Raw genomic sequence first — 17964 nt, forward strand, 5'->3', positions numbered from 1 at the left:
ATGATCAAGACCTCAAGGGACAGGAGGAGTTTCAGCAGACTGAGAAGAGGAGAAAGGCAAATGCAAGGACGCGGTGCTGGGAGAGCACAAGTCCATACTGTCCAGGGACCGCACTGTAGGGAGGAGTGGAAGATAGACCAGAAAACTGGGTTATGGCTGGATTAGGATGGACCCCAAGGGCTGGGTGTGGCAGCTCACACCTGTAATCCCAGCACTTTGGGAGGTCAAGGCAGGCAGATCACTGGAGGTCAGCGGTTCGAGACCAGCCCGGCCAACATGGTAAAACCCCATTTCTACTCAAAATATTTTTAAAAATTAGCTGGAAGTAGTGGTGCATGTCTGTAGTCCCAGCTACTAGGGAGGATGAGGCAGAAGAATCACTGGAACCCGGGTCATGGAGGCTGCAGTGAGCTAAGATCACACCACTGCACTCCAGCCTGGGCGACAGAGCGAGACTGTCTCAAACAAAAAGATGGATGCCCCAGAATGCCAACCCAAGAATGCCAAGGAGTGTAGATTTGATTTGATAGCCACTGGAGAAGCCAGTGGAGAAGCCACTGTGGCATCCTAGAGTCAGAGATGCCACAGTACAGCCATCCATAGGGCCCTGGGCCTCTGATTGCCATGTGGTGGGGAGTTTCAGGGAGCCCTACAGGAACAGCAGGAAGGTGGGGGACCATTGGGGGTTCACGCTGGTGGCTGGTTAGCAACCAGTACTAAATATTTCAGCATGTTAACCACCAGTAGAGTAGTGCTAGTGTACGCTGGCTCAGTATCAGGCCTGTTAATGGGGCTCTCTGAACCACTCCTTGCACATCTTTCCATTTTCCCAAGACAGCCTGCTTCTTGAACTAACAGGCTTCTCTCCAGGCCCTTGGGTTTTCTCTTCTTTTGTGCAACTTTCTTGGAAAACATCCAGCATGGAGGTCACAGCAGGAATTTTGCAGCCCTCCCTTCAGCTGCAAGTCTACATCCTTTTTCTTCCATGATTCATATTCTGAAGTTACTATGGCCAGTAAGAAGGTTAGCGAATATTCCTTATTAGGGCTAAACTGCAGAAGACAGAGACAGTGGGAATGGGAAGGAAGAGCTGAGTGGAAGCAAGAGGTGGAAGCAAGAATCTACTGGGATCCAGTGACTGAACAACGGGAGAAGGTGAGGGAGAGAGTTTAAAGGCAGAGTTCAGCTTTAAGCTCAGATAACTGGGAGAAAAGTAACCTAGGAATAGGGCTAACGAGGTTGGGAGAAAGAGCTGGGGTAGGGAGAAGAGGGAAAAAGAGGAATCGAGGTAGTGTTAGACAAGCTAAGTTGGAGACGTCCAAATGGAAATATCAGCAGGCAGTTGGGAGTGTGGGAGTAGAGCTGAGAGAAGCTGTCAGGATCAGAGGTACAGATGAGAGAGACTTTGGAACAAGAACCACAGGGCTGGGCTCTCCCCAGAGAGAAAGAGAAGAGTAAGAGACTAAAGATAGAACCCTGGAGACGTGCTCACTTATGGGGCAGCAGGAAGAAGCAAAAGAAGAAGGAGGGAGTGCAATGAGGAGGAGGAGAAACATAGGTCAGGCCTGGGCGTGAAGGAAGCATGACGTTGGAAGGATGAACAAGGCTTCGAGAAGGAAGAGCTGGTGATATTTTTCATTTTTCTGTTAATAACTTTATTCAGACATAACTCACATAATACCAATTAACCCTTGTAAAATGTACCACCCAATGGTTTTCAGTGTATTCACAGTCATACAACCTTCACCACAATCAATTGTGGGACATTTTCATTACCCCCTAAAGCCCTATACCCTTTATCCATCACATTCCAAGCCCTTATGACTCCAGAAATAGGCAACAAAAATCTACTTCCTGTTTTTCAGATTTGCCTACTCGATACTTTCATATAAAAGGAATCCTCAGTTCTTGACTTTGTCTTCTTTTGTGACTGCCTTCTTTCACTTAGCTTAACGTTTTCAAGACCCATTCATGTGATGGCACGTTATCAGTACTTCATTCCTTTTTATGACCAAATAATAGTTAATGTATAGATATGCCATATTTTGTTTATCCATTCATCAACTGACAGACATTTGGGTTGTTTCCAATTTTTGGCTATTACGAATAATACTGTTACGAACACTCATGTACAAGTTTTTGTGTGGACATTGGTTTTCATTTCTTTTGGGTACATATCTAGGACTGGAATTGCCTAATCACATGGTAACTCTATGTTCAACCTTTTGAAGAGCTGCCCTGTGGTTTTCCAAGTGTCTGCACCATTTTACATTCCTACCAGCAGTGCATGAGGGTTTCAATTTCTCCACAGCCTCACCAACACTTTTTCCAATTTTTAAAATTTTTCCATTTTTTAAATTTGTTTCTTTTTCCATTTTTTAAATGCATTTATTTATAGCCAACCTAATGAATGTGAAGTGGTATCTCATTGTGGTTTTAATTCACACTCCTTAATGATTCATAATGTTGAGCAAATTTCTATGTGCTTTTTGGCCAAGTGTATACTTCCTATACTCTATAGGTAAGTCTATCAGATCTTTTGTCCATTTTAAAATTAGATTCTTTGCCTTTCATTACTGAGTTATGAGTTTTTTTATAATTGCAGATACAAGTCCCTTACCAGATATATGATTTGCTCCCACTTCATGGGTTGTCTTGACACTTTCCTGATAGTATCATCACAAGTTGTTACTTCTGATGAAGTCTAATGTATCTTTTTCTTTGGTGGCTCGTGCTTTAGGTGTTATACAAGAGTCCTTTGCCAATTGTAGAATCCTTTGCCAAATTCAAGGTCATGATGATTTACCACCTACATTTTTTTCTAACGATGTTACCATTTTAACTCTTACATTTATGCAGTTGATCCATTTTAGTTAATCTTTTAACATGATGCGAGGTAGAGATTCAACTTCATTTATTTCTGTGTTGATATCCAGTCCCAGTACTATTGGTTTGTTAGAAAGACTACCCTTGGCCGGGTGCGGTGGTCCATGCCTGTAATCCCAGCACTTTGGGAGGCCAAGGCAAGCAGATCACCTGAGGTTGGGAGTTCAAGACCAGCCTGGCCAACATGGTAAAACCCCATCTCTCCTAAAAATACAAAAATTAGCAGGGCATGCTGGTTAATTCCAGTGTAATTCCAGTGATTAGGGAGGCTGAGGCAGGAGAATTGCTTGCCCTCAGGAGGTGGAGGTTGCAGTGAGCCAAGATCATGCCATTGCACTCCAGCCTGGCCAACACAGCAAGACTCTGCCAAAAAAAAAAGAAAAAAAAAAAAAGAAAAGAAAGACTACTCTTTCCCCCATTGAATTGTCTTGGTACTGTTGTCAATCAATTGACCATAAATATGAGGGTGTATTTCTGTGCTCTCATTCTATTTCCTTAGTGTTTTATACCTGTTATCTATGTTCTATGCAAATATTTTTATTTTTATGTTAATCTAGAAGTGCAGACATCTATTTCTTGACTTGGAGACCCAGGATAGTGCCATTTCCCTTAGACTACCAGCTCCAGTGAGTTTAAACAATGCCTACAGAACTTGCTTTGCACTGTGACAGGCACAGCCCACTACGGTTCATAATCCCCTGCACATTACAGGAGGAGTTCCATTACAGGGAGTTTCAGGATGCCTATAACTCAGTATCCCACCCTGCCAGATTCCCCTTATCTGAGAGCCACATCAAGCCAACTGGTTCACCACACACCCTGAAGTCAGAAGGTCATGGTTCAACATTATGTTTTAGACTTGACCAAACTGGCCTCTAATGAGGAGCTAATGAGAAAGAGATCAATGATAGGACGATCATATGTTAAAGCACCCATGTCCATGGAGCAGGGAAGGAGGGACAGAGAGTAAGAGCAAGAGAGAGAAGAAATGACAAGGAGACACTGAGAGAAAGGGAAGGAACCAGGGAATTGAGAAATGAGGGGAAGAATTGAGGAAGGCTTATTTAAAATTCTTATCAATCACTTGACTCAGTATCCCCTAATGCTAGCATAACTATAGGCTGCTCAAAGCACAGGTGTGGGTGGCAGAGAGGCCCTTGTATCAAACCTGCCTCTGCTCCCTGCCAACCATGTTGCCTTATGCAAGTAACTTCACACCCCTAGGCCTCCATTCCATCATCCGTTAAATGGGATAATAAGAAAATTGCCCTCAGGGGATAGGTGTGAAGATTAAATAAGTTAATGCTCTTAGCCCAGGGCCTGGCACAGGAAGATCAATCCAAATAGTGCAAACCATAAGAGAGTTGGAATAACCCCCCCACTAGCCTCATCATCAACTGAATAAACCAGTGGACCTCGAATGAACTTCATATGTATTAGAATCTCCTGAAAGGCTGATTGACACAGATTGCTGTGCTGGCTCCCCAGAGTTTCAGGTCCCAGGCAGGTCTAAGGTGGTGCTTCTAAATTTGCATTTCTAACAAGTTCACAGGTGATGCTGATGCTGTTCTTCCAAAGGACATACTTTGAAAACCACTACTCTGAATTGTGAAGGATCAAGAAAACAAAATGCTACTCACTGGCATTTTAAATTCTCAAGTGAAAAGTCTTTAAATAAAAGCACTAATAACTGACCCGGATATAGGCACCCTGAAGCATCTGGAACTCACTCATAGAAATGAAAGGTGACTTCAATTACCAATTTCTGGAATGTAAAAATACAATCAAGCCTAGTTGCCCTAATAAAAGTTGTCTTTTAAAGCCTCCATTTGACTGGAAAAGAAGAAATCTGAAGCAACATGTAATAGCAAATGTGCATTAAAAAGATAACATGAGGTTGTCTTTATCATGGAATCGTGTTCACTGTCAACACAAGTGCTCGACTGGGGCCATTGAGAAAAGCATTTTTCTCACCAAAGTCTTGCAAGAAAACATACTAATAAAATAATGCTTACCCATACAGGAAATGCGTTGTCTGCCGCCTACTTGGGAGGGGCTATAAATAGCTCCTTAGAGAACATTGTTCTATAATTAGCTTTCACTTCAAGTGAACTATGTGTAATGAATTTCATATCACTAGATGTTCTTCCTGGGCAAAGTATATTGCAGCTTATGTATCTGTTAGTGTAGAAACTGAACAAACAGCATTGCACGGAAGTCAGAGAATTTTTAAATGAGACAGAGATGGAAGCTAAACTAGGAAATTGACTGGAAATGCCCATTTGGCGTGTATGTGCTTTTACAAACAGACGTGTGCAAACACATTAAGTTATCTCTTCGTAGTTGAGTTAAACATGCAGGTGCTGAGAGCAACTGAAGTCGATGGCTGCCTGAGCCTCCATACAGCTGTTTCTCTGCCCTGTTCTTAAAGGGTGTTCCTTGCACTTGTTAGAAAAGTGCAAATCTCAACAGTTTGTTTGAGCCTGCACGAAGGAAGACCAGGACAAACACCTGAAAGAGCTGAAGCGGATTTTTCTACATTCAATGTACTCTAGTTCCAACTCCACAGTGACTTCTGAAATCCTCTCAGCTAACTGCAGGAACTAAACAACACCTCCCATCCTTCTGGTACATTTACAGTTCCCCCACATTTGCTGCCCTCGCACCTTCCTCCCCCCACAACTCCCAGCACCCTGGTACACAAAAGACTTTCCTTCATTCTATTTTCTACATGTTCTGAAATTGGTGTCCCTTTTGCATTCCATAGGTTCCCTTGTGATGGCTGTTTGGCTATAGGATGGGGTCATTTAAATGCCTCCTTGGAGCACTCACAATTTTAGCCAAGCATTGAGAAAATGTCCCTGTTCCAGTGAGAAAGGCTACATCCCCAGCTACTACTTTAACCAGTAGGATGACCAGAGGTACCAGCTGAGCAAAGCCCCTGCCTTGGGCTGACCTGCACTGGTCCCACGTTCTTGTGCCAAGAGGAGCAGCCTTGACGTGCCCTCAAACTTTTCATTTAATAAGAAAACACTGCATCCTTTCCCAACCTGAGGCCCTGAACTGGTTTGAAAATTGCATGTGTTTACAAAAGAACACTCCCATCCAGTCTGTTGCCAAAATCCAAACAGTGCCTTTGGTGAGATGCCAGCATGCCAATAACCCATGTATCGACCCACTGACTTCATTTCTTTCTGTGAACTATCAGGACCTAGTGTTGCTCTTTTGACAACTCAGTCCTTCATCCTGGAACTCTATTTCAAGCACGTGGAAGACAGCTGCTTTAAGAATGGAGTAACTGATGCATTGAGGAGAGGATGAAAGAAAACAGGGACAAGAAGTGTGTAACACTGCTTTGGTATCAGTTCGTTACCCAGCAAGATCTCATAGGGAGTGAATGATGCCATGAATATCTTTGTGTTGGCATCAGATGTGGTGATGTGCTGGGCTGGGTGGGAGAAAGCCCGGGCTTGGCAATCATCAGAGTCAGATTCAAGTCCTTCTCTGCCTTGCATTTGCCAAGGGACTGAGGGCACCTTGAGCCTGTAAGACAGATTCCTAATCTGCCAACTGAGAATAAACACTTTTGTACGGGACCTTATGAAGATGAAATGAGGTAATGTAAATACCTGGCACATAAGTATTATAAATGTCACCTTTTATTACTGAAAACATTAAGTAAAATATCATTTAAAAATTCTCTTATTTAGACAATGGAATAGTATTCAATGCCTTAAAAAAAGTGCTATCAAGACACAAAAGACATGAAGGAATCTTAAATGCATACTACTAACTGAAAGGAACCAATCTGAACAGGCTATGCACCATATGATTCCAACTCCATGACATTCCAGAGAAGGTAAAACTATGGAGACAATAAAAAGATCAGTGGTTGCCAGCAGTTAGTGGGTAGGAAGGGATGAATAGGTAGAGAACAGAGGATTTTTAGGGCAGTGGAACTATTCTGTATTATACTATAATGGTGGATTTGTGTCATGACACCTTTGACCAAATATACCAAGAGTGAGTCCTCATGTCGGCTATGGACTCTAGGTGGTTATGATATGTCAATGTATATAATAAACTTACTACTCAGCGAGGAGATGCTGATAGTGAGGGAGACTGTGCATGGGGAGCGTATGGGACCTTTCTGTATTACCTCTCAGTTTTTTAGAGCCAAAAGCTGCTCAAAACAATAATGTCTATTTTTTTAATTTATTATTATTTTTAAATAATATCTATTTATAAAAATCCTCTTCGAAGTAGATAGGATCTAAAATCACACTTTATTGTTAGAGAAAATGTACAGTTCCTCAGGGGGGCTTAAGCATAAGGAAATATTATTCTCAAGTGCCTGTATTGGCAATAATCTCATCTCTTTTTCAGATCTGTGTGTATGTATGTGTTTGTGCTAAGGCTTTATCGCCTCCAGACTCCTCCAGCCCAGTTTTCCTCCCTGGCTCCTCCACACATCTTTGTAAGGAAATTTACTTCATTCTTTTAATTTGCCAACCACATGGTCTAATAGGCACAAAAGCCAACTCAAGTCTTAACTCTACCAGGCAGGCTGCACAAGGCGTTGATTGTCTCCTGGTGGCATCCTAGGCCCAGTCAGGAGGGCGAGAGCCTGCTGCCTCCTGCACTGTTCCATTTTATGAAGCTTATGCTGAACCAGCACATCAAGGTGCTAACCTTGATATTTGCTCTTTTTTTGTTTTCTTGTAGAAATGGGGTTTCACCATGTTGCCCAGGCTGGTCTCAAACTCCTGAGCTCAAGCAATTTGCCCACCTCAGCCACCCAAAGTGCTGGGGATTGCAGGCATGAGCCACTGTGTCCAGCCTAACATTGATATTTGATAAGTGTTCCTCCGTCTTTCTTTCAAAGGCACTCTTCATAAGCCTTGGCCTCTGAGTTAGTTTCCAATAATTGGGTTCTAAGGCCTCTTCATGTTTATATGGACCCAACTTCCCTTTGCCTTGATAACTACAATTTTCTTCTCTAGCATAACGTAATTCTACCCAATAGTGCATGGTATAATATTGTGTTTTATTTTTCTTCTGAGTTTTGAAGCGAAAACTGATACTCAGAGGTAAGAATCCAAAAATGGGCTTCTGGGCATTTACATGAAAGAAGAGGGCCTTCCCACCTTGTGATTAACTAGAAAAACCGTGCTAACATCTGGCATGGAACCCTGTTCTTATAGTCTGTTCCAAAGTTTGTGCTGAAGTCACTGAATGTATATACACAACAAGAGTCCCTAGCCCTGGGCTAGTGCTGTAATTCATATAGCAGCCCACACATTCTTGCCCTTATGTAATACCATAAATGAGCACCCATAGTCATCCAATACATGTTTTCAAAATTTAATGTATCCATATTTTAAATTAGGATATGCCACAGATTCAACTTCTATGATGGAAAAGGCTATCCAATTTGACGGTGAGAACTTTGAATTATTTTACTGATCTCTCTGAAGACTAATATAATTAACCACAAAAATTTTTGATCCTCCCTTCCATACATTTTGATTCTTTGAAAAATATCTGGGGTTCCTGAATACATCAAGGCAACATTCAATTAGTAAAGCCATGTTCTTTCAAAGGACCAGTGACTGGGACCCTGAGAGACTGTCCCATAACTGGCCATGCAGTTTTGAAATGGCTCTTTTGCTCCATGCTGCACATTTTGTATAATGCATGAATTATGATCTATTATAGCTTGGCTTTGTTATTTGGTTAGTGGAAAATCCAAGGACCAATGCCACGTCTTATCCTGAATCCTTCCTCAGCACCCATGGGACATCTACTTCTGATTTGGAGGGCTTTCCTGGCCCTAGCTCTATTTTGCCCATGTTTATGCCTGCCTCAACATTGTAAACCCTCTGTGTACAGAAACTGCCTTAATGTTCCCTTGATCCTTCACAGGCCAAGCCCAGCCTGACTCATGGCAAACCTTCAACAGATGTCAGTAAAAGGAACTGAACCTTCAAATGCATAGAATGAACATGGGGTCAACTCTCCTCTGCAGCTCTCTTCTGTACATGGGGGAAACTGCCTAGTTTAACTGCCTTCTGTGCTGCAGAATCCACTCTGCCTTATGGGCAGATAGGATATGTGGCCTATCTTAGAGGTATCCTTCCCACCTGGGTGGGTTTAATATTAGGAGATGCGATGGAATTTGGAATAAACACGACAAACATATACACATCATCTCCAAGACTAGGAAGGCAGAACCCACATTTAGTTGGGGCATCTACTAGACAACAGAGAAAGAGAGACCACAGCAAAAATACCTTTTGCATAGCAGAATTATATGATGAGTTATTACAGGACATTTCAGGTTTCCTGAAACATCATTTCATGATTGTTCAGCAAGTTCCCAAAAGGGAGTAGGGGAAGGGAGTTGGAATCTCTTCCAAAGCAAAAAAGGAAGGGAGGTGACTTTAAATCCTGCTTTAAAACCGGTTAGAAGTACACAACTTAAGTCTTTAGTAATATTAGTCATGGCCACGCTCTAAAGGCAGGGTGAAACCTACTTGCCTGGAGGAAAAGGTCGAGGTAGAAAAACAAAGCAAAATAAAACACATTGGGGAAAAAACGTTTCTTCTTTTGGAAAGGGAGGGACTTCAAAATCATGACGGGCAAATGCCTCCTCCTCTTTCTTGAAAAGCCCTCCAAGTCAGAAGCAAGCCTGAGAATAACAGCTGCTCTTAGGATACTCAAAGCTCCTTGTAGCTGATTATTTTTCAGGAGGAGAATTACACAAAAATAATACAAGTGGGAAATAAAGAGAATGACCTACTTTACAGGGGGGGAAAAAGGAGCTCTGTGTGAGCGTTTTGATCTAATTGACGGTGTGGGGTTGCATGCCCAAATAAGGCGCTGCTGGTGGGGTCTGCGCGGGAAAGGGCACGTCTCAAACTCGAGGGAGAGGACGACAGCGAGAGGAACCGCGTCGGGGGCGATCCCCAGTCCACCGTAGGGTCTGGTGCGCTCGGGGCAAAGGCCTTAGGAGACCCCTTCTGGCCACAAAATCGAGTATGACAGAAAAAGGCCAGCGGGGGCGCTTTCCTTCCAGGGCTACTTGCCGGGATGAGCGAGGGGAAGGAGAGACGTCCGGAAAAGGCTGCCGAGCTCAGAGCGCAGCGCCGGGCCAGGCACCTAAGCGATGTCAGAGAAGAGATGACCTCGTGGGGGCGGGCAGGGGGACCTTTCCCCTCCGCCGGGCTTCCATCGAGGCGCCTCCCCGCTGTGAACGCCGCCGCCCGGGTGGAGGGGAAACCCGCCACGGTTCCGGCCCTCGGCAGGGCACACGGTCTCCGGTTTTCACCTGGCTCTGTCTTAGAGCCCCGAAGGGCATAAAACAGCAGCCCCGGCTCCTGGGGACTATTCCTGTACCTCTGCCTCCGCTTGGTGTTTGCGGGAGCCTTGGTAAAAGCCTCCCGTTTCTCGCGCGCGCCTCTCTCCAGCTTCTCTTTTTCTTGGATTCTCGCCTGTCTCCTCCCACAGAGGGAAAAAAAAAAGGTCACGTATGTTTGGAAAAATATGTAGGTCAGTGGAACATTTCCTGCAATGGTGCAAAAGGAGAGGAGGGCAGCGGAGGAGGGGAGGGAGAGGCAGAGTGGAGCTCCGAGTGCGCGCTCCTGGCCGCAGCCCCACACCCCACGTACCTCTGCCGGGGAGGGGGGCAATTAGCCGGTTCCTTTCCACCCTTGACCCATTTTCCGGACCAGCTACGTTCGCCTTAAAACAGGCACTGGTTATTCCCCCCTAGCAGTCGCTGCTGTCCTGCGAGCACCGCTTACCCCGCCTCTCCTCCGACCCCCGCCTCCCAGCTGCCCCCGGGCCGCACCCCCGCCGCTCACTGAGAAATCTCAGTGGTCCCCGCAGAGACGCGCTATGTACCCTGGGTCGAGACCCGCGCGCAGTCCTGCCCTTGGAGGATAGTGTGGAGGGGGTGACAGTCGCGTGTTCGACCCCCCTCATCCCCCCGCGCGGGATAGCAGGGTGGCGGCCCGCACTGCGAGGGTCTGCACTAGGCGGGGGCGGAAGATTCCTTGTCCCCCACCGGTGACAACTTTAATGGGACCTCGACTGGCACCCTCTGGTCCACTTGCTCCTCCTCCGGGCCGGCTCTCCAGGAAGCACAACCCCCCCCCTCCCCCAGCCCCGGCGCCCAACCCCGACCCCGCGCCCCAGGCCCGACCCCGCCACGGGTCCCTTGCAGCTCAGCAGAGGCGGCGGCGGCCTGGGGACGCGCGGGTGTCTGCGCCGCCCATGGAAGCCAGGTGTCTAGGGGCCTGGGAGTCCGTCTGCCTGCGGCGCGCGCGGGGGGCAAGTCCCAGGCTGGGTCGAGGCCAGGAGAGACCCTGCAGGCGGAGGCAGGCGAGGGAAGGAGAAGGAGGGGGAGGAGGAGGGGGAGGAGGAGGGGGGGAGGAGGGGGAGAAGGGGAGGTGGAGAGGGAGGAGGGCGGAGGGAGGAGGCTGGGGTGGAGGCAGAGGCGGAGGCGGCTCTCCCCGCCGGCTCTGCGTGCGGAAGAGTTTGCCGCGCGAGCAGCCGGCCTCCCGCAGGAGCCTAGGGACCCGCGCGGCTACGGCCCAGGAGCGGCGGCCGCGGAGCTAGGAAACCCACAGCCGCGGCGGCGGCGGCGGCGGCGGCAGCAGCTAGAGCAGCGCCTCCCGCCGCCGCCCGGGAGGAGCTCGCAGCGCCGGCTCGCCGCCTAGGCTCCCAGCGGCGGCGGGAGGAGCGTCTCCCTGGCCCAGTCCGCGCCCGGCCCCACGGGGCCGCTCCGGCCCGCTCCTAGGTAAGGGGCCGCGCCTGTGGGCGCGGGGGCCCCGGGGTGGGGAGTATGTGCGCGCGGGGTCTCAGGACTCGGTCACCTGCTCGCCGGCGTGGAGGACGCACGGGGGCGGAGGGGCGCTCAGGAGCCAGGGGTGCTCTGGCGCGAGGCTGCGCGGCGCCGGGAACCCGGACGCGGGATCGCGGAGAGGTGGGTTCCCCCACCACCACCCACAGGCCGCGTGGGGCTTCGCATCATGCAGGACGGTAGCAACCGCTGGGCCGCTGGGTTCCGGGCGTGTTTCGACGCAGAAGGCAGAGGACTGGGCACCGAGCCTCGGAATTTGGGGGTCCTCGGGGTGTCCGACGGGGTGGATAGTGATCGTGCCCTAGGGCAGCAGCTTTAGGGATTGCCCGCTGTTCTCTTCGAGCCCCATCGCGCGACCCCCCGAAACGTCAGGCGTCCTGGACCCCTGGAGAGCGCGGCGTGCGCGTCCTAGGGCCCGCGGTCTCTCGGAGTCCCTAGGTCGGAATTGGTTCCGGGGGGATTGGGTGCGGAGTTGGCGCCCCCAACCCCAGTGCGCGCAGAGAGCCTGCAACCTGGTTCCTCGCGTCGCTTGCAGCCCTCGGGAGCTCCCCAGGTTGGATGTCTCCTTGTCGTTTTGTTGAGAGATGGCCCCCTTCCCAGCCGAGGAAGGACGCACCTTTGACCTTTCTGAAGAGCTGGGCAGGTCCGTAACCAGGGAAGGGACAGATACCACAGGGCTAAATTCAAAACCAGCCCGCTCCTCTGCTTGCCACTCCTTAATTGCTCAAGGTAAGAAAGTTTGTTTCAGCCCTGTGATTCATAAATAATTAGTAACTAGTTTTGTTGATTAAGCAAGATGGAAACCTTGAATATACACACGCACTTCCACGAAGTCTAAACACTCCCGAGGTTGTATCCGGGAGGCTTTAGTACGGAAAGTTAGAAGATGTGGAGTTCAACAGGTGTTCAGGAGGGTCCCGGAGGGGAGTTTCGTTTTTACCCGCTGCTTTGGCATCCACCCAACTTCATTAAAGTGGTTAGACTGTTTTCTCATAGGTAAAACATTGAGTACTTATTAAATTAACTTAATCAGCAGAGATGAGCTAAACCGTCATGATCATTTAGAACCCAAACCTTATTTTTCTTAATAGGAAGGTTTTTTCTGTTTGGACTTCCCAGGTAATTAGCTCTAAAATAGTTCCCAGCAAGACAGCTCTGCCAACACCTCTGTCTCGCTCACTGTAACTTGGTCCCCATCAGTGAATTGACCAACTAATTATGGCTTGCATTAAACATAGAGCTGCCCTCCTTGGGGGCACCGTTCATATTCAAACGCACACTCTAGCTCCATCTTTCTGCCACTAAGATGTCCTTAAAGGAAAAAGTTTGCCAAAAATAACCCCCAAATAAACAGTGTAATGTTTAAAAGAGTTATCCTGACCTGCGCCACTATCTTACAAAAGCAAAAAATCAGTGTTTCATTACAGAGCTAAAGCAGGGCCAGTAGAAAGAAGTATTGGTATCTCTCAGCAGTCTACTTAAAGATTTAGTTAAAAATAAAGTGTGCAACATAAAGACATTCGGTAATTATCTTCCATCTCACAGAGAGATGTGGAGTATGGCTTAGAAGAATTGTAAATGCGCTGCTTTTAGCCATTTTCTTCTTTGAAATCGATGCCTCTATTTATTTGCTGATCTGTCCCACTGTGCATAAATGTAGAATCGGTTTTATTCTCACTGCTTCTCAGAGGGGCTCCTGTGGAGGTGAAAGAAAGGAGTACATTGTAGAGGAAATACGTTATTAATAAAATGTTATCCCCCCCAAAGAGTTAAACAAGCCAAAAAGAACCAAGTGAGCCTTCACTAATTAGTGGTCTGATGAGAGAGTGTTCAGATGGTGACTAAAGAATTGATCTTTATGTAGGAAGCAACAATTGTTTTTAAGTTCATTTGGTTATCTTAAAACGTTTGGACCCTTTAACAAAATTTCTGGCTGTTTAATAATGAAAATGGTCAAAGATAACACACGTCACCTGATGTGTGCCATCACCTTATTTTTTTAAACAATCTTTCTTAACTCTTGGTGATCTTTATAGCTCACTCAACACCCACACTTATTCTTAGGTTAAAGACTGAAAGTTAAGTTCTTCACATTAAAATAATAAGACATGAATATACTTTTTAATGTCACGATCTTTATATGTTCACTTTTTTTAGAGTCTTGATTTTGAACCTTAAGAACCCAAAGGGCTAAGTCTTTTTTCTTAATTTTTAAAGCAAGCATGTGTTTTGTTCTTTACAGGAATCATCAGTTCTCCCAATGTGATCTCGACACTGTCCTGTGCTAATTCCATGCACCGTGTGACTCCTCTTTCCCAAGAGAGGTCAGATTTTGAGGTGTTGAAAATAACCCAGTGACTCAGTATTCTAGGCTGCTTTATGCCAATGGTTTAATTGGCTGCATCATAGCAAGCATCTAATTGAGTTTCACATTTAAATAGTGGATATGGTGCTTGGTGCATTGTTTGCTTACAGAAATGTTTGATTAGCGTGTTCCTGATCCTCATTCTATTTGTAGCAAAGATGGGAGGTCAGGGACTGTCACATTTCATATTCCCCACAGCGTCTCATCCCGATGGGTCATTGTTCAGAATAGATGCTCAGTAAATAGGTGTGGGAAATGAGCTGAATAATAATTCAGCTATCCAAAGGTTAGAAATTTCTGAATGCTAATGGAGTACTTAATTCTATTTTAAATCTCAAGGTGATGATTAATAACATCTCAGAGCACTAAATAAACTTGTATTAAATATGAGTGTATGTTTAAAAGGGGGATTTTTTAATGCAGTCCTTAGCTAAGGCAGTACTGCTTCTCACTTGAATCCTTTAACTGAGATTACAGACAACTTGGCATTTTAAGCAAAGTCATTTCTAAGGCGAAGTTCCCCAGAGACCACTTGAACTTTTGCAAGTCTTAAAACAATGGGTAGTTCCATTGATGGTTCAGAATAGAAAGGAGAGTGTTGATCTACACTGGTATGAAAAAACTCTGTATAAGGAGACAGAGGATGCTGGATATTGTAGTGCCTGAGAGTCACCTGGGGCCCTTGACAAATGCAGATTCTCACTCAGGACACCTGGGAGAGGACCTGAGCTGCATTTCTCACAGCTGCCAGATGCTGCCCATTGGCAAGGTTCTGGGGTGCACTGAATCGAGTTCAGCATATTTACTGAGCATGTACTACCTAGAGAGCCCAGATGATATAAAAATGAGAAGATGGGTTGTACCTGCCCTTGAGGAGCTAACAAGATGAGGTGGCAGGGAGAGAGACGGATTGGAAACTGAAAATGAAGTTCTGGGATGCCATTCTGCAGGGTGGTGGCCAGAGAGGGACCCAGGAAAAGAGAGTTGCTGGGAGGGCTTCCTCATTGCTGACATTGACCTGTAGTCATATTTGAATGGAGAGCCTTGTGACTTGGCAGGAAATACAGTGCAGATTTTGAAGTCAGACCCTGGGTAGCCTCCCTGCTCAGCTATGGGAATTTTTAACCTCTCTGAGATTCAGACTCCTTGTCAGAAGAACAGTGCAAATGATGCTTAACAAATGAGGCCTAACAAAAGTGATTGCTTGTATTGCTGTTGATAAGAGACTGGAGGCTGGAAAGCAAGGAGGACGAGGTTACTAAAATATGTTCCATGTAGTTCATCAATTTAGAGATTCAATTTGGTTAACCAGAAAATCCAAGGCCGAATATGGAGAACTGGGCTAGAGCCAGAGGGCAGGCAGCTGTGGAAGTTAACTAGTGGCAAAATGGAATTATTGGGAGCATGCTTATCTCCACCCTCCCCTGCGGTCCCCTGGCTTCTGCTTAGCTTTGTTGAAAGTCCTTCCTAGGATATTTTTGTTTGAAGCTGTTCCTGGTACTTAAGCTGTAGGTTGTGTTGATCAAGACTGCTAGTGGCAATCAGGTGCTCTTTAAAAATATAGTGGAGAGGGCAAACACCTCTCCCCTTTGAGGGGCATTGGTCTGTTCCCTGGTGGAGCACTTTCTAGGATCAAAGCCATCAATTGGTCTTTCCACTATAGTACAGGCCATGTTGGAATTCACCTGGGGTGCTTTTTATGCTTCACACTCTGAGATGATTGCTTCCTTCTGCTATCTAGGAGAGACGGATATTCCAAGGCAATGGTGTTCTTCACCCTGATATTAGGAGGGGTCATCTGGGTGGCCCTGAAAATACTTGAACCGGCGTCACTCTGCTTTTTTTTTTTTGAGACAGTTTCGCTCTGTCGCCAGGCTGGAGTGCAGTGGCGTGATCTCCACTCACTGCAACCTCTGCCTCCTGGGTTTAATCAATTCTCCTGCCTCAGCCTCCCAAGTAGCTGGGACTACAGGGGTGTGCCACCATGCCCAGCTAATTTTTGTATTTTTAGTGGAGACAGGGTTTCACCATGTTGGCCAGGATGGTCTCGATCTCTTGACCTCATGATCCGCCCACCTTGGCCTCCCAAAGTGCTGGGATTACAGGCGTGAGCCACCGCACCCAGCCCCCACTCTGCTTTTTAAAAATGTATTTTGGTATTCTATTTATTATTCGCAAAGGCAATTTCTTTGCTACCACTTGCCTTCCTAGCTCCCTAAAAGTAAACCTTGAAAACCAAGTTCTAAAAGGATAATAATGGCAGTTTGATGTTTAGGGGGAAGGAAAAGTAGAGGAACCCCTGGAGCCAAGGCAGGCCTGGGTGAGGGTGGAGACAAGAGAGGGAAAGGAAGGCATCAAGCATGGGAGTACCAGGACAGAAATGAGAGCAGTGGTGGGGGCTGAAGGTGGGAGGTTGGGCCCCAGGACCCAATTTGTGGACTTCGCTGCTTTGCTGCAGGCCATGGCAGATAATGTTCCCAGACCACTGAAAATCATCCAGGCTTCCAGAAAATGCAAGCCCATCTACAGGCAGACCGGTGACAAGGTAACAGAACCTAGCAGCATGATTCTTCTAGCCTCTTCTGAGCCAAAAATGACATGCACAGTTTTATGAAGGATATTTGTGTCCCTTGGTGGTAAAATATTAAGAGCTCAAAGTCATCTTAAAAATTACTGTTTTTCGTTTATAAAAATACATCATTTTTGGAAAAGATAGAAAAGAAGGAAGAAACCCCACAGTTTCAAGATACATTTTCCATTTAGTGTTTATTTGGTGCATTAAAATATTTTTATATTAGTTTGTCTGAAAAAGCACATGGATATAATCTTGTAAAAATTTTCAAATAGCACAGAACCATTTCTAGCAGAGAGAAAAAAATTCCCTTCATCCCTGTGGCCTACCCAATAATCATCCCCCCAGATTTTATTTGCCCAGCAGAAACAGGATTTTGTACAGTAGACTGCCATCCCACACCTGCCTTATGACGTTTATCTGATTGGCCACAAAACTCTGGTGAGGGTAGGCCTACTGCCCTTGCCAGTGACTGGCTCAGGGTGAGCATGTGGATCCTGTTCTAGCCATTACAATGTGAGTGTGGGCTACTGGGAGGCTTCTGGGAAGGTTTTCCTGGTCTTAAAAGAGACAAGAAAGGAAACAGCCCTTTCCTTCCGCTGGATACTGTGATGTGTGGCCATAATGCCTGCAAACTGGGCAACCATCAGCCACCAGAGGGGCTGGGCTGGGTCTCAGCTGACCTGTGGAAGAATGCAAAGGTGAAGAAGGGAGGGGGACGGGGGTCTCCATGGTGCCCTTGACCTTCCGGATTACCCAAGGAAGAGTCTGTTTTCGAACATTTATGAGATCATGAAACCAATGCCAGATGAAGCAAGCTGAGCTAGGTTTTCTGTTGTAGCCAAAAGCATCCCATAACTCTCCACTCTTCTCAGGAGGTAATGACTGTTAACCATGGGGCATGTTCTGCTAGTCATTTTTGGTGCATTTACATATACACACGCATACACTTTTAAAAACTAGAACTCATTTTATGTATATTATTTAGCAACTTAATATGGCATGGATTTTTTATGACATATCTACTTCCTTATTTTTAAAGGCTAAGGAGTATTATTCAGAAGTACAAATAGGACATAATTTATTTAACCCATCCCTATTAATAAACAATCTGCTGGGTTTGTTTCCATTTTTTCACTATTGCAGCTTTTGTATTAACTTCCTTATCTGTATATCTTTGTGTATATTTCAAGATTTTCTAGGTCAGGGATTACTAGGACTCCTGGGTAAAGGCACATCTGTTTGAAATATTGATAGATGCTGCCAAATTGAGGA

The 17964-nt window shown here is 46.1% G+C and overlaps 1 protein-coding gene and 1 long non-coding RNA gene across 16 annotated transcripts in view; one reads left to right on the forward strand and one right to left on the reverse strand.

Moving 5' to 3' along the window:
* LOC144579227 (uncharacterized) overlaps positions 1-11869 on the reverse strand; it is a 28972-nt gene extending 17103 nt beyond the window's left edge. The window contains exon 1 of the long non-coding RNA XR_013526336.1: positions 11766-11869. This is a non-coding gene — a long non-coding RNA (uncharacterized LOC144579227). The remainder of the gene's footprint in view (positions 1-11765) is intronic.
* Positions 9969-17964, forward strand: part of NPAS2 (neuronal PAS domain protein 2) — a 173975-nt gene continuing 165979 nt past the window's right edge. For 7 of the 15 annotated variants that reach the window (XM_078348808.1, XM_035271765.3, XM_078348804.1 and 4 more), the window contains exon 1: positions 11414-11689. Coding sequence is in view for 3 of the 15 variants with exons in the window: in XM_035271763.3 (XP_035127654.3) it covers positions 10969-11174 (206 nt within the window). In the remaining 12 variants the exon portion in view is untranslated. Of the gene's footprint in view, positions 10438-10782; positions 11175-11413; positions 11690-12287; positions 12482-13994; positions 16663-17964 lie in introns of those variants that run through there. The other 8 variants (XM_078348802.1, XM_078348801.1, XM_078348806.1 and 5 more) reach the window with 5 other exon arrangements.

Source organism: Callithrix jacchus, chromosome 14, assembly GCF_049354715.1.
Source record: "Callithrix jacchus isolate 240 chromosome 14, calJac240_pri, whole genome shotgun sequence".
NCBI classification, from domain to species: Eukaryota; Metazoa; Chordata; class Mammalia; order Primates; family Cebidae; genus Callithrix; species Callithrix jacchus.